General features: G+C 45.8%; 1 protein-coding gene across 1 annotated transcript; it reads left to right on the forward strand.

Moving 5' to 3' along the window:
* Positions 1-6,799: 6,799 nt before the first annotated feature.
* On the forward strand, positions 6,800-8,528 carry LOC129811237 (uncharacterized protein DKFZp434B061-like). The gene is made up of 2 exons (XM_055862395.1): positions 6,800-7,635; positions 7,733-8,528. The coding sequence occupies exons 1-2, from the start codon at positions 6,800-6,802 to the stop codon at positions 8,526-8,528; spliced, it is 1,632 nt and encodes a 543-aa protein (XP_055718370.1).
* The last annotated feature ends 5,787 nt before the right edge of the window (positions 8,529-14,315 follow it).

Consider the following 14,315-nt stretch of genomic DNA (forward strand, 5'->3'; position numbering starts at 1 on the left):
TCTCTCGGTTCCAATGCGGCACGTCACAAGTAGACGTCACAGACACAAACACCCGACTCTTACTGAATTTCCAGTCAAAGCAGTCAAACCAGTGGCTCTCCTCTCCAGCTGGAGCCCAACTAGTGAATTTGTGTGAATTTGGACTCTGGTAGGGCCCCAATGCTGGTATTCATTTCTGGTGCCTATTGGCAGTGCAATCCCTGGCAGTGTCGGGCCAGCCCCAACCCCGTGTAGGAGTTTTACTGGAAAGCCTGGCCAGAGGGCGTCTGATAATAATTTCTGTCCAGACCTGCCAGCATCTGTACTGAAGCTTACAGGAGATTTGGAGTATTACTATTCTGAGAGGAGAGAAAGTGAAAAATAAAGAAATCTTCTGCAATCCTTTTTCATGTTAAGAAAATAGAGAAATTAAAACATCTTTTTGAGGTCTCAAATACGGCTATGACCTAATACCGATATGATGCATGAGTTTGCAGAATTTCTGTGTGGTTTCCAAAATTTTGAGCATTTTATATGCCAAAGGCTGTTTCCAATTGCAACTGAGGAATAGGTGAATAATGGAATGTAATCAGAGAGGTTTTATGTGTGGGATAACAAGCACAATCATTCTGAGCGCAAACACCTTGAAACACGTAAGCGTCTTGAGCCGTGTTCAACCGCGTGTTCTCTTGATGAGCAAACAAAGATACAACTGGAACGAAAACATGTTTGATGCATAATCCTACATTGTTACAAACTTTCATGACACTCATATTAAACTGGAATTAGGTATAGTAGACAATGTATCTATTGTATTACAAACCAACAAGACACAGCATTCAAGAGAAACTCATTCTCAGCAATTGGGGACCAGCAGCTTTTAATGAAAACAAATCCCATAATTGTCTCTCTCTCTTTCTCTCTCTACAATTGGTCTCAAACAATCTTGGTTTGCTCCTTAGGGAGCATCTGTATGCATGCTGTTATTTTCCATAAAACTTAACTCACTAGCTTTGGTACGACCTCTTATTCTCCCTGGTTCCACAGTTTAATATGGTTCTGTTTAAGCGGAGGGAAAGCATAATGACTCACACCACAGATACATCATAATTCTCCTCTGCCAAAGCTCTGGATGTCTCCTGCTGCAATCACAGCAGTGGGAGCCTGGAGTGGAGTTGAGTGGAGTGGAATGGAGTGGAGCCTGGAGTGGAGTGGAGCTTGGAGTGGAGTGGAGCCTGGAGTGGCGTGGAGCCTGGAGTGGAGTGGAGCTTGGAGTGGAGTTGAGTGGGGCGGAGGAGCCTGGAGTGAAGCCTGGAGTGGAGTGGAGTGGAGCCTGGAGTGGATTGGAGCCTGGAGTGGAATGAAGTGGAGCCTGGAGTGGATTGGAGCCTGGAGTGGAATGGAGTGGAGCCTGGAGTGGGTTGGAGTGGAGTGGAGTGGAGCCTGGAGTGGAGTGGAGTGGAGCCTGGAGTGGAGTGGAGTGGCCACTGGTCAGGAATTCCTACTGGTGCACAGTCAAACAGGAAATGTGCGGCTCGGACATTTCTGTAGTTTGGGATTGGGAATGCCACAGTTCCGATATAGGGAACGTTTTACAATTAATCAATATTACATTTACATTGACATTTTAGTAATTTAGCTGACGCTCTTATCCAGAGCGATTTACAGTAGTGTATGTGTGTCTTTGCTGTAACCGTACTTTAATCTTAACCTTGTTACTGTATGAAGAAATGTCTTGCCCTCTCTTTATGAGACCAGGTTGAATGATTCAATCTCATCGGGAGCAGTTTATAGAAGAGGTCTTGGACTTGAAACTGATCTTGTAAATGAATGTTTCATAGAGATGTGATTAATAGTGTTTTCTTAGCGAGATGGTTTGGCATACCCAGTCAAAGATGTCACAGGGGATTTTGGTCTTGGGGACATCTGCAACCTCTGTAACCTTTATGTTGTGTGTACATTCTAAGGTCAAGCAAATTAATAGTAAAAATATTCTGGAGAGAAAACCCCCCAGAAAAGGAGTTTACCCTGAGAACAGTAAACAGTGGCAAAGTACACCTACACTTTGTGTAAAGTACAACTGTATTCCGTCCTGTACAAAATAGAATTGTAGATACATAAACTGCTGTTCAATACACTCTTTTTCTCCGTTCCAAACAACCCTGTGATTTTTTCCTACAAGCTGTTGTCCCCAGTCCCCCAGCTCAGCCTGACTTGGTCCCAGTCCCCCAACCCAGCCTGACTTGGTCCCAGTCCTCCAGCCCAGCCTCTTGGTCTCAGTCTCCCAACCCAGTCTGACTTGGTCTCAGTCTCCCAACCCAGCCTGACTTGGTCCCAGTCCTCCAGCCCAGCCTCTTGGTCTCAGTCTCCCAACCCAGTCTGACTTGGTCTCAGTCTCCCAACCCAGCCTGACTTGGTCCCAGTCCTCCAGCCCAGCCTCTTGGTCTCAGTCTCCCAACCCAGTCTGACTTGGTCCCAGTCCCCCAGCTCAGCCTGACTTGGTCCCAGTCCCCCAGCTCAGCCTGACTTGGTCCCAGTCCCCCAGCTCAGCCTGACTTGGTCCCAGTCCCCCAGCTCAGCCTGACTTGGTCCCAGTCCCCCAGCCCAGTCTGACTTGGTCCCAGTCCTCCAGCCCAGCCTCTTGGTCTCAGTCTCCCAACCCAGCCTGACTTGGTCTCAGTCTCCCAACCCAGCCTGACTTGGTCCCAGTCCCCCAGCCCAGCCTCTTGGTCTCAGTCTCCCAACCCAGCCTGACTTGGTCTCAGTCTCCCAACCCAGCCTGACTTGGTCCCAGTCCCCCAGCCCAGTCTGACTTGGTCCCAGTCCTCCAGCCCAGCCTCTTGGTCTCAGTCTCCCAACCCAGCCTGACTTGGTCTCAGTCTCCCAACCCAGCCTGACTTGGTCCCAGTCCCCCAGCCCAGCCTGACTTGGTCCCAGTCCTCCAGCCCAGCCTCTTGGTCTCAGTCTCCCAACCCAGTCTGACGTGGTCTCAGTCTCCCAACCCAGTCTGACTTGGTCTCAGTCTCCCAACCCAGTCTGACTTGGTCCCAGTCCTCCAGCCCAGCCTCTTGGTCTCAGTCTCCCAACCCAGTCTGACTGGTCTCAGTCTCCCAACCCAGCCTGACTTGGTCCCAGTCCCCCAGCCCAGCCTGACTTGGTCCCAGTCCTCCAGCCCAGCCTCTTGGTCTCAGTCTCCCAACCCAGTCTGACTTGGTCTCAGTCTCCCAACCCAGTCTGACTTGGTCTCAGTCTCCCAACCCAGTCTGACTTGGTCTCAGTCTCCCAACCCAGCCTGACTTGGTCTCAGTCTCCCAACCCAGTCTGACTTGGTCTCAGTCTCCCAACCCAGTCTGACTTGGTCCCAGTCTCCCAACCCAGTCTGACTTGGTCCCAGTCCCCTCAGTAAAGTTGAAAGTTGTTCCACTTGCCTCCATGACTATGCCTCACTACCCCACCTGCTTCCCTCCTTACCCTGGAGCAGAGCAGCTCCGCTCCACTCGCATTCCCCTCGCTGGGCCCATCAAGGTGACCCTACATACCCCGGGACGACTGGTCCTGTTCTGTTTCTCTTTGCCTTTATGTGAGCTTCTGCTGCAGTACGGTACACTAGTGCCCTGTGTGGCTTCTCAAAATGCCGTTGCACGTTGGTAGGGATATGTCTCATTTTTCACTGCACAGCTGCCCTAAAATGAGACACATAGGTGAAGGTGACCTCCATTCTTCAGACCAGGACTCAGTTTGCTGTTATGGCTGTTCTTTTGTCTTCTATTATACATTTTGTGGGGAGCGGTCATTTTAATAACCTCTTGGTTAACTAACTTAGTTCATGTACACTCATACAGATGTGGTCAACAATTCCTCAAACTTACAGTTGACGTATTGACTCCTGCAGCATAAAAGTTGGTTAAACTAGAGGGTTCTGCAATGGAATAACTGACAGATTGCATCTATTTTCTCTCTGAAACTAGAACGGGCCAGATTGTGGAGAGAAGTGATATGCGATGGCACAACAGAAGTTGAGGGAGAAGCTCCTAGTATTCCCAGACGGATCAGGAGGTGTGTGACGGAGGTGTGGATGGCTGCTGCAGGTCAATGACGTTGGCGCGCGAGGCAGGCCTATCCACATGGCACAGGGACTGGCGGACTGAGACAGATGGTACCTGGTGGGTGACAAACAATTAACAAACCAACAAGAATAGCTGGGTCGGCAGTGTACCCGCCAGCGCATGCAGGAGACCGCGAGCCTTGTACATCTGTGCGTGGAAGCACTTTTTCTGTTCCTGTACTTTGTCAGTTGTCATGTTTTAACAGTTACGTTTCTCTATTTATCTTAGGGTTGTAGTTTTGTTCGAGCACACTTTAAATAGGGACCAATTCTATTCACTGTATAAAAACAGTATATTTGATTACACCAGTTTTCATAGTATAGTTTTACAACCACTTGCCCAATAAAAAATAAAGTGTTAAACTGTACATGTATACTGTGAAAGTATGGCAGTTGTTGACAGGCACATTCAATGTTTCCCTCTAGTTAAAGATATAACTGACACTGCATCAATCAAACAAAGTTCCCTACGTGCTTCCAGATAAATGTATCCAGTATGTTTGGCCCAACTGAAGGACAACAACGTTAGTGATGACCAGTGGTACGCCACAACCTAACTGCATCCAAATGTCATCTTGATAAGGGTGGTTTGGCCTCCGCTCCCACGGATACGGCTTAAAGATGTTCCCAATATATCATAGAAACAAGATAACTACTCTGAATCGCCTTTGAATCTTACAGACTAATGTATATCCCGTACTACCCGGCTAGTAACTAATCAAACCATTTTAAGGAGCGCTGTCAGGAATCTCCTACACCACCATGTCCACACTTGAGAGAGCTCTGTGTAAGTCTTTGTAAGTGGGTGGCTGTCACCTGCTAGAAATATTGCCCGGCTTGGAAAGGCACTGTGCTCTGCTCGCTGGCCCTGGTATGGCAGTAGTGTGAACAACATATCTGGGGTCTAGACTCAGTGGCTCTGTGGGCCGGATCCTCCTCCTATCAGTGAGCAGCATCCGGGCCCAAGCACTGTTTACATACACTACCAGTCAAAAGTTTGGACACACCTACTCATTGAAGGGTTTTTCTTGATTTTTTATTATTTTCTACATTGTAGAATAACAGTGAAGACATCAAAACTATGAAATAACACATATGGAATCATGAGTAACCATAAAACTGCTAAACAAATCTAAATATATTTTATATTCGAGATTCTTCAAAGTAGCCACCCTTTGCCTTGATGACAGCTTTGCACACTCTTGGCATTCTCTCAACCAGCTTCATGAGGTAGTCACCTGTAATGCATATTAATTAACTGGTGTGCCTAGTTAAAAGTTAATTTGTGGAATTTCTTTCCTTCATAATGCGTTTGAGCCAATCAGTTGTGTTGTGACAAGGTAGGGATATACAGAAGATAGCCCTATTTGGTAAAAGACCAAGTCCATATTATGGCAAGAACAGCTCAAATAAGCAATGAGAAATGACAATGTCAATCATTACTTTAAGACATGAAGGTCAGTCAATGGGGACAATTTCAAGAACTTTGAAAGTTTCTTCAAGTGCAGTCGCAAAAACAATAAAGCGTTATGTTGAAACTGGCTCTCATGTGGACCGCCACAGGAAAGGAAGACCCAGAATTACCTCTGCTGCAGAGGATGAGTTCATTAGAGTTACCAGCCTCAGAAATTGCAGCCCAAATAAATGCTTCACAAAGTTCAAGTAACAGACACATCTCAACATTAACTGTTCAGAATAGACTGCGTGAATCGGGCCTTCATGGTCGAATTGCTGAAAAGAAACCCCTACTAGAGGACACCAATAATAATAAGAAACACGCGCAATGGACATTAAACCGGTATTAATCTGTCCTTTGGTTTGATTCTCAAAATTTGAGATTACTGGTTCCAACCGCCGTGTCTTTGTTTAGGTGCAGAGTAGGTCGAACAGATGATCTCTGCATGTGTGGTTCCCATCGTGAAGCATGGAGAAGGTGTGGTGGTGTGGGGGTGCTTTGCTGGTGACACTGTCTGTGATTTGTTTAGAATTCAAGGCACACTTAACCAGCATGGCTACTACAGCGATACGCCATCCCATCTGGTTTGCGCTTAGTGGGACTATCATTTGTTTTTCAACAGGACAATACCCAACACACCTCCAGGTTGTGTAAGGGCTATTTGACCAAGAAGGAGAGTGATGGAGTGCTGCATCAGATGACCTGGCCTCCACAATCACCCGACCTCACCCCAATTGAGATTGTTTGGGATAAGTTGGACCGCAGAGTGAAGGAAAAACAGCCAACACGTGCTCAGCATATGTGGGAACTCCTTCAAGACTTTTGGAAAGACTTTTGGGTTGAGAGAATGCCAAGAGTGTGCAAAGCTGTCATCAAGGCAAAGGGTGACTACTTTGAACAATCAATGTATTTTTTCGGTTACTCCATGATTCAATATGTGTTATTTCATAGTTTTGATGTCTTCAGTATTTTTCTACAATGTAGAAAAATGTAAAAATAAAGAAAAACCCTTGAATGAGTAGGTGAGTCCAAACTTTTGACTGGTACTGTAGGTGGCACAAACCAGCATCTGTTTAATCATTTAACCCTATGGTAATCTTGTTAACAGTCAACTCTATTTTACTCCGATCAGCCGTCAAATCTATGGTACTCCCATCAACAGTCCACTGTATTGTACTCCCATCAACAGTCCACTGTATTGTACTCCCATCAACAGTCAACTGTATTGTACTCCCATCAATAGTCAACTCTATGGTCCTATGACCAACAATCAACTCTATGGTACTCCCACCAACAGTCAACTCTACGGTCCTCCCACCAACAGTCAACTCTATGGTACTCCCACCAACAGTCAACTCTATGGTACTCCCACCAACAGTCAACTCTACGGTCCTCCCACCAACAGTCAACTCTACGGTCCTCCCACCAATAGTCAACTCTATGGTACGCCCACCAACAGTCAACTCTACGGTACTCCCACCAACAGTCAACTCTATGGTACTCCCACCAACAGTCAACTCTACGGTACTCCCACCAACAGTCAACTCTACGGTACTCCCACCAACAGTCAACTCTACGGTACTCCCACCAACAGTCAACTCTACGGTACTCCCACCAACAGTCAACTCTACGGTCCTCCCACCAACAGTCAACTCTATGGTACTCCCACCAACAGTCAACTCTACGGTACTCCCACCAACAGTCAACTCTATGGTACTCCCACCAACAGTCAACTCTACGGTACTCCCACCAACAGTCAACTCTATGGTACTCCCACCAACAGTCAACTCTACGGTACTCCCACCAACAGTCAACTCTACGGTACTCCCACCAACAGTCAACTCTATGGTACTACCACCAACAGTCAACTCTATGGTACTCCCACCAACAGTCAACTCTATGGTACTCCCACCAACAGTCAACTCTATGGTACTCCCACCAACAGTCAACTCTATGGTACTCCCACCAACAGTCAACTCTATGGTACTCCCACCAACAGTCAACTCTACGGTACTCCCACCAACAGTCAACTCTACGGTACTCCCACCAACAGTCAACTCTACGGTACTCCCACCAACAGTCAACTCTCTCTATGGTACTCCCACCAACAGTCAACTCTATGGTACTCCCACCAACAGTCAACTCTATGGTACTCCCACCAACAGTCAACTCTATGGTACTCCCACCAACAGTCAACTCTATGGTACTCCCACCAACAGTCAACTCTATGGTACTCCCACCAACAGTCAACTCTACGGTACTCCCACCAACAGTCAACTCTACGGTACTCCCACCAACAGTCAACTCTACGGTACTCCCACCAACAGTCAACTCTATGGTACTCCCACCAACAGTCAACTCTATGGTACTCCCACCAACAGTCAACTCTACGGTACTCCCACCAACAGTCAACTCTATGGTACTCCCACCAACAGTCAACTCTATGGTACTCCCACCAACAGTCAACTCTATGGTACTCCCACCAACAGTCAACTCTATGGTACTCCCACCAACAGTCAACTCTATGGTACTCCCACCAACAGTCAACTCTATGGTACTCCCAACAACAGTCAACCCTATGGTACTCCCACCAACAGTCAACTCTATGGTACTCCCACCAACAGTCAACTCTACGGTACTCCCACCAACAGTCAACTCTACGGTACTCCCACCAACAGTCAACTCTACGGTACTCCCACCAACAGTCAACTCTACGGTACTCCCACCAACAGTCAACTCTATGGTACTCCCACCAACAGTCAACTCTACGGTACTCCCACCAACAGTCAACTCTATGGTACTCCCACCAACAGTCAACTCTATGGTACTCCCACCAACAGTCAACTCTATGGTACTCCCACCAACAGTCAACTCTATGGTACTCCCACCAACAGTCAACTCTACGGTACTCCCACCAAAACCCCTACTGGATTGTTTTGTTCTCCGGTGAGGGACGAGGGGATTGGAGGGTTGGAAAGAGAGGGGTAGAGGAGGGGACAGGGGGAGGAGAGGGGCCGACACTAGCCACCGAAACTCCCGGCGCCGAAGCAGCCCGCCCACGATGTCCCTTGTAACCAAAAGCAAATGCTACTCCAGGACCATAAATCCTGAAATCCCTGTTTTATATTGCTGCGTCAGGATATTAAGACATGAGGGAGGACTGTGCGTGCATGCATGCGTATGTGTGTATTTTATTTATAAAGAGAGATTGTGGAGAATGGTCATGAATTTCCTCATGAGTAGCTATTGCTAATCATCCAAATGTCCTCTCTGTAGTGTAGTGTAGGGGGGCAGTGTAAGCCGGTGGTTCGCAGTGGGGAGTGCACACAAGCGGCCTGTAGCAGTTCCACAGTCAAGACTTTTCTTGTGGCTATATGGGAGTGCTGCCACTTTTAATTTACATTGGTGTGCGCTGTATACACACACAGGGTCCCAGAGCAAAAATAAACACAATAATAAAATGTGTCGTGGAGTGACGTGAAGAATTCTCGAGCGTAGGCTTTTCACAGTAGAAAAATAAACAATGATAAGACTGTGGGAATAAAACAGGGACTGGGGAGGCAATAACAGCTCCCCCTATACAGCCCAGGTCATATTTCTAATACAAACTCCTAAAAGTGTGGGAGACATTCGAAAACCCTCCATCCACAGTACATACTGTATCCGTCTATTTGAAAGGATTTGTGCCTCATTATTTTTCTGTACAGATGTAGGATCTTAATTTGATCACTCTTTTGTTGCTGAAAATTTGTGCAGGAAATGTGCAGGAAATGCAAACTTGTAGTGTATTTGACTTTTTATAAGGCTTCTAAAGTTTGTAATTTACAATTTAGAATTCCAGACTTGATTTGCCTGACGAAAAATGTATCAACCCCTACAAAATGTCCATTCATTATAAATCACATAATAATTCACATTTCCTGTGGCTGCAGGATTATTTTCCTGTTGTAGCAAACTGGCACAAATTAATATCCTACATCAGTATGTACTCTCTTTTCAAACTAAGTAACTGCACACGGTCTCACCCGCCAACCAAATGGTAGTATCAATAGTGGATCGAGGGGGTACAAGAGCAAATCAGTGGAAATGGATGGACTACCATACAGAAGGTAGGAAAATCAATTACTATACACACAGCTGATTGTGATGAAGAAAGGCTGCCCCTTGCTCCGCACTGACATTAAGCCTTGTCAAGATGGCGGGAGGCCACTATGAAAATGTGCTCAGCAAAGTGGAGATCCCTTAATAGGATCAAGGAGATGCATTTTCACATCACCTCTGCTGCCTCTGAGGAGACTCGAGGTCGATAAGAGAAGAGATGCTGTCGAAAGTTGATTTGGGGAAATAATTGCCATTCTTTCTATCCGGGGGAGTCGAGTGTCTCTAAGGCTTTATCCTATTACTAGTTCTGGGCCAGTGAGCCTGGGCAATTTAGCTTCTCTGATAAAATACAGCTTTTGGCCTTCTAGTGATATAGGTAGTAATAAGACTCAGAGATTTACAGCTGGTTCTAGCGAATGGTTGGAGATTTTTGGAAGATTGATATGGTCTGACCTTGACTCACATTTCTCTGACAATTATTCAGTGAGAAAACAATTCACTTTCAAATCAGTAGCTAGTTGCTTGTTATACACTTCCTGTGTGTCATCATTCCATTTATCCCTCCATCCATAAAAGGCATTAGCCAACACCACATTTGTGACTGAAGTGATTACCAGCCAGATCCTCAGAGAACCGCCTTAATTCCGGCTCTAATTCCCTGATACCTGGACCCTGTGTCTCGTCTGGATGGCCTCTCGGCACTGCCCTGACACACCCCTGCTTTGTACCCATTTAGCTAACAATAACAAGAGTCATTTAGCAGAGATAATTGCAGGGAGCGGAGCCAGCATTGTGTTCTGTGTGCCGTGGCCTCCCCTTGCTCCTGCATACCCCGGTGCCCTCTGAAGTTAAGTCTCGCTCTGCAGCTCAGCTCTACTGTACAGAACGTCATTGTGGTGTCCTGGAGACAAGGATATGGAGTCTCTCCTCTCATTCTGCCTCTCTCCCGAGCCAAGATGCCAGGGCTATCTCCTCTATCTCCGCCTGGGAGCGCTGGCATTCCCAAAGACACTGGTGCTATGATCCGCCCCCACCGCCCCACAGCCTCCCACCCACTCGCACACCAAACCTGGAGATTTATGTCATGGTAACCCAATCTCTCTCCCCTAGAACAGAACGTTGGTCTCCCCCCAGTCTCCCCACACTGGCATTGGGAGTTGACGCTGAGTTAGACCTGATGTTTTTGTAGTGCTGCAGAGGGCTGCTGGAGACAGTGTTCTGTTTTTGTTGTTTTCATCTGATATGGGTGGCCCTCAGATGTTAGGATGGTTGGCTGGCTGGGGTCGAGTGGCTGTCTAGCTTACACTGCTGGTTTAGATGGGAGTGAAGGAGAGGAGACGTGATGTTTATAGATTGGGGTGAAGCAAAACACAAGCACCCAAACATGGATGCATGAACAAACCCATACACATATGCATACACAAACAGCGTGCACACACTCACATGCACACACACGCATGTATAAACAGCACATCACACAAGCACATGCGTGTACGTCGTCTTTGTTAGCTTTACAAGAGTTGTTTGTTGGTGTTACATCAAACTCGGATAGGGGAGAATCAATTTGACTAATCTTGAAAAATAATGGACCTTACAACATTACCAATCAGTCCATGCTCCAAACAAATTGTAGATAAAACTGTAATTGATACTGCTTGTCAGTGGTATGAATTATAATTCATTGAGTCAACAATGTAGAGTGCATTATACATGAGACACAAAATAAGACACCTCCTTGGAATCCATGCGTTAATGTTTAATCACTTGGAGAAACACCTGAGAACTGAACATATGACCAAATCAAAACTTAATGTGGATCACGCAACACTGTGAAATATCAGCTGCACAGAAACATATCCTCACTTCCTAAAGTGATGTTTAGAAACCTTTGGAGTGAAACAGTCCAACAAATTCAGTTAAAAGATTTTATTAATGTGAAACGATTATAGATTTTTCAATAAAACTATAACAATAACTTGAACTCGCACTGAATTTACAACTGAGAGACCAAAGCGGTCTCCTGTAGACAAACAAGGCTGAGAACTTGTGATATGTAGAGAACCAGCATGAAACCCACATGTACATATCACCTCAACTACCTCAACTACCTTGTACCCCTGCATATTGACTCGGTACTGGCACTCCTTGTACTGTATAGAACCTCGTTATACTTATTTTACTGTGTTACTCCTTCCTTTTTTTTTTACTTCATATAAAAACATGTTTTTTGCATTGTTATGAAAGGGCTAGTAAGTATGCATTTGACGGTAAAGTCTACACCTGTTGTATGCAACGCATGTGACAAATAAAATGCAATTTGATTTGAAAAGATAGAGAGATTAGTCACCACACGGTCATCTCACGTCAAAAACAGCATTTTCTGAACATGTGTCCGCCCCATAGGAGCCGAACGAACGGCTGTGTGTTCTGCGTGTGTGTATGTGTCTCTGTGTGTGAGTCCATGTGTGAGTGTGCATGCTTTTATGTGTGTGTGTGTGTGTGTGTGTGCATGTTCATGCTTGTATGTGTGTGAGAAAGAGACGAGGGCTACCTCCTGCCCTGATCAAACATGGTGGCGGCTGTGCAGGCACCTCGTCAGGGTCTGTTTGTTTCGAAGGTGCACGGCGTGCCTCGCCACCCTGCCGAGGCGGGGGAAGGAAGAGGCACAGCAGGCCCAGGCTTTTTCAAACACCTCACCTGCCGTGCCACGGCCCCTTGGAGGAGCTCAGAACATGACACTGGGCTTAGAGAGGAGCCGGTGATGAGCACAGAGGCTATGGAACACATGCTCCACAGAGGGAGGTGGTAAGACTGGGTTCTACCCTCTGTCACACAGATGTGAGAAGACAGGGACAGTCTGTTCCATTACCGTTGGCTGTCTATCTTAGACTTCCGTTGCATCGTACTGCAGAAGCTTGGCTCAACTAACATGATTGATTTGACACCATGTAGTCAAACAGGGAATGCTGAAATGAGAAATTAACATACTGTGTCAACATACTGTACAACAATGTCCCGGACCTTTGCTATCATATCAAGAGTGAAAACTGGAGTTCCATGTTGTCCCGTTCATAACAGTCTAATGAGAAGCATGAGCTGGCGCACACACAGGGAAAATTATTTAGTGTAGAGGTGCTGATCATGGTTCAAAGCATTTTCCCCCTCAGGAGACTGAAAAGATTTGGCATGGGCCCCCAGATCCTCAAAAGGTTCTACAGTTGCACCATCGAGAGCATCCTGACCGGTTGCATCACCGACTGGTATGGAAACTGCTCGTCATTGTCACGGCCGTTGAAAGAAGTGGACCAAGGTGCAGCGTTGTGAGCGTACATTTTCCTTTTTATTTAAAATGTCGCCAACTAAACAACAAACTAAAGAAACAACCGTGAAGCTTACAGGGCTATAGTGCCACAAACAAAGTTAACTACCCACACTGAAAGGAGGGAAAAAGGGCTACCAAAGTATGATTCCCAAACAGAGACAACGATAGACAGCTGTCCCTGATTGAGAACCATACCCGGCCAAAACATAGAAATAAAGAAACATAGAAAACAAAACATAGAATGTCCACCCCAAATCACACCCTGACCAAACCAACTAGAGACATAAAGAGGCTCTCTAAGGTCAGGGCGTGACAGTCATCTGACCGTAAGGTGCTACAGAGGGTAGTGCGAATGGCCCAGTACACCACTGTGGCCAAGCTTCCTGCCATCCAGGACCTTTTTAATACGCTGTGTCAGAGAAAAGCCCATAAAATTGTCAGAGACTTCAGTCACCCAAGTTATAGACTGTTTTCTCTGCTACCGCACGGCAAGCGGTACTGGAACGCCAAGTCTAGGACCAAAAGGCTCCTCAACAGCTTCTACCCCCAAGCAGTAAGACTGCTGAACAATTCATAAAATCACCACCGGACAATTTACATTGACCCCCCCTCCTCTTGTACACTGCTGCTACTCGCTGTTTGTTTGTTACCTATGCATAGTCTCTTCGCCCCCATCTACATGCACAGATTACCTCAACTAGCCTGTACCTGCACACTGACTCGATACCGGTGCCCCCTGTATATAGCCTCGTTATTGTTATTCTTATTGTGTTACTTTTTATTATTACTTTTTATTTTAGTCTACTTGGTAAATATTTTCTTCTTCTTGAACTGCACTGTTGGTTAAGGGTTTGTAAGTAAGCATTTTACGGTTAAGTCTCCACTTGTTGTATCCAGGGCATGTGGCAAATAAAGTTTGATTTGATTTGATTAACGACAAATAAACTGTAAGCTATAAAAACAAAGAGAGTGGTGCAATCCACATGTATAAAGTCCCAGTAATGTATTGGGTAAATCACTGTGCCTTCTTCAGGGTGATGTCGTAATTATTTACGAGGAATTGAGTGAAAGGGTTAAAAGCCAATAGTTTAGAGCATATTGAATATATTAGGCTATTGTTATCATTAGCATTAGAAAAAGATTAGCATCAACATACATTATTGTTTAATTTAATTTCACATATATATTTAATTGTTTCCAATTTCATAAAATGTTTGTTACATGTAATCTTTTGGTTCATCCATAATGCATAATAAGCATCATCAACAGGGGGAACATATTGGGTGTATTGGGTGTACGCTGATAAGCTGCAGAAAGAACATATTCATTTATTAGACTTTTCATAAGAAGGG

This window comes from Salvelinus fontinalis, chromosome 15 (genome assembly GCF_029448725.1).
Source record: "Salvelinus fontinalis isolate EN_2023a chromosome 15, ASM2944872v1, whole genome shotgun sequence".
Taxonomy (NCBI): domain Eukaryota; kingdom Metazoa; phylum Chordata; class Actinopteri; order Salmoniformes; family Salmonidae; genus Salvelinus; species Salvelinus fontinalis.

Coding starts and splice junctions, on each gene's coding strand:
- LOC129811237 (XM_055862395.1), top strand. CDS start 6,800: ATGACCAACAATCAACTCTATGGTACTCCCACCAACAGTCAACTCTAC. Junction 7,636..7,732: donor AACAGTCAACTCTCTCTATG/GTACTCCCACCA, acceptor TCCCACCAACAG/TCAACTCTATGGTACTCCCA.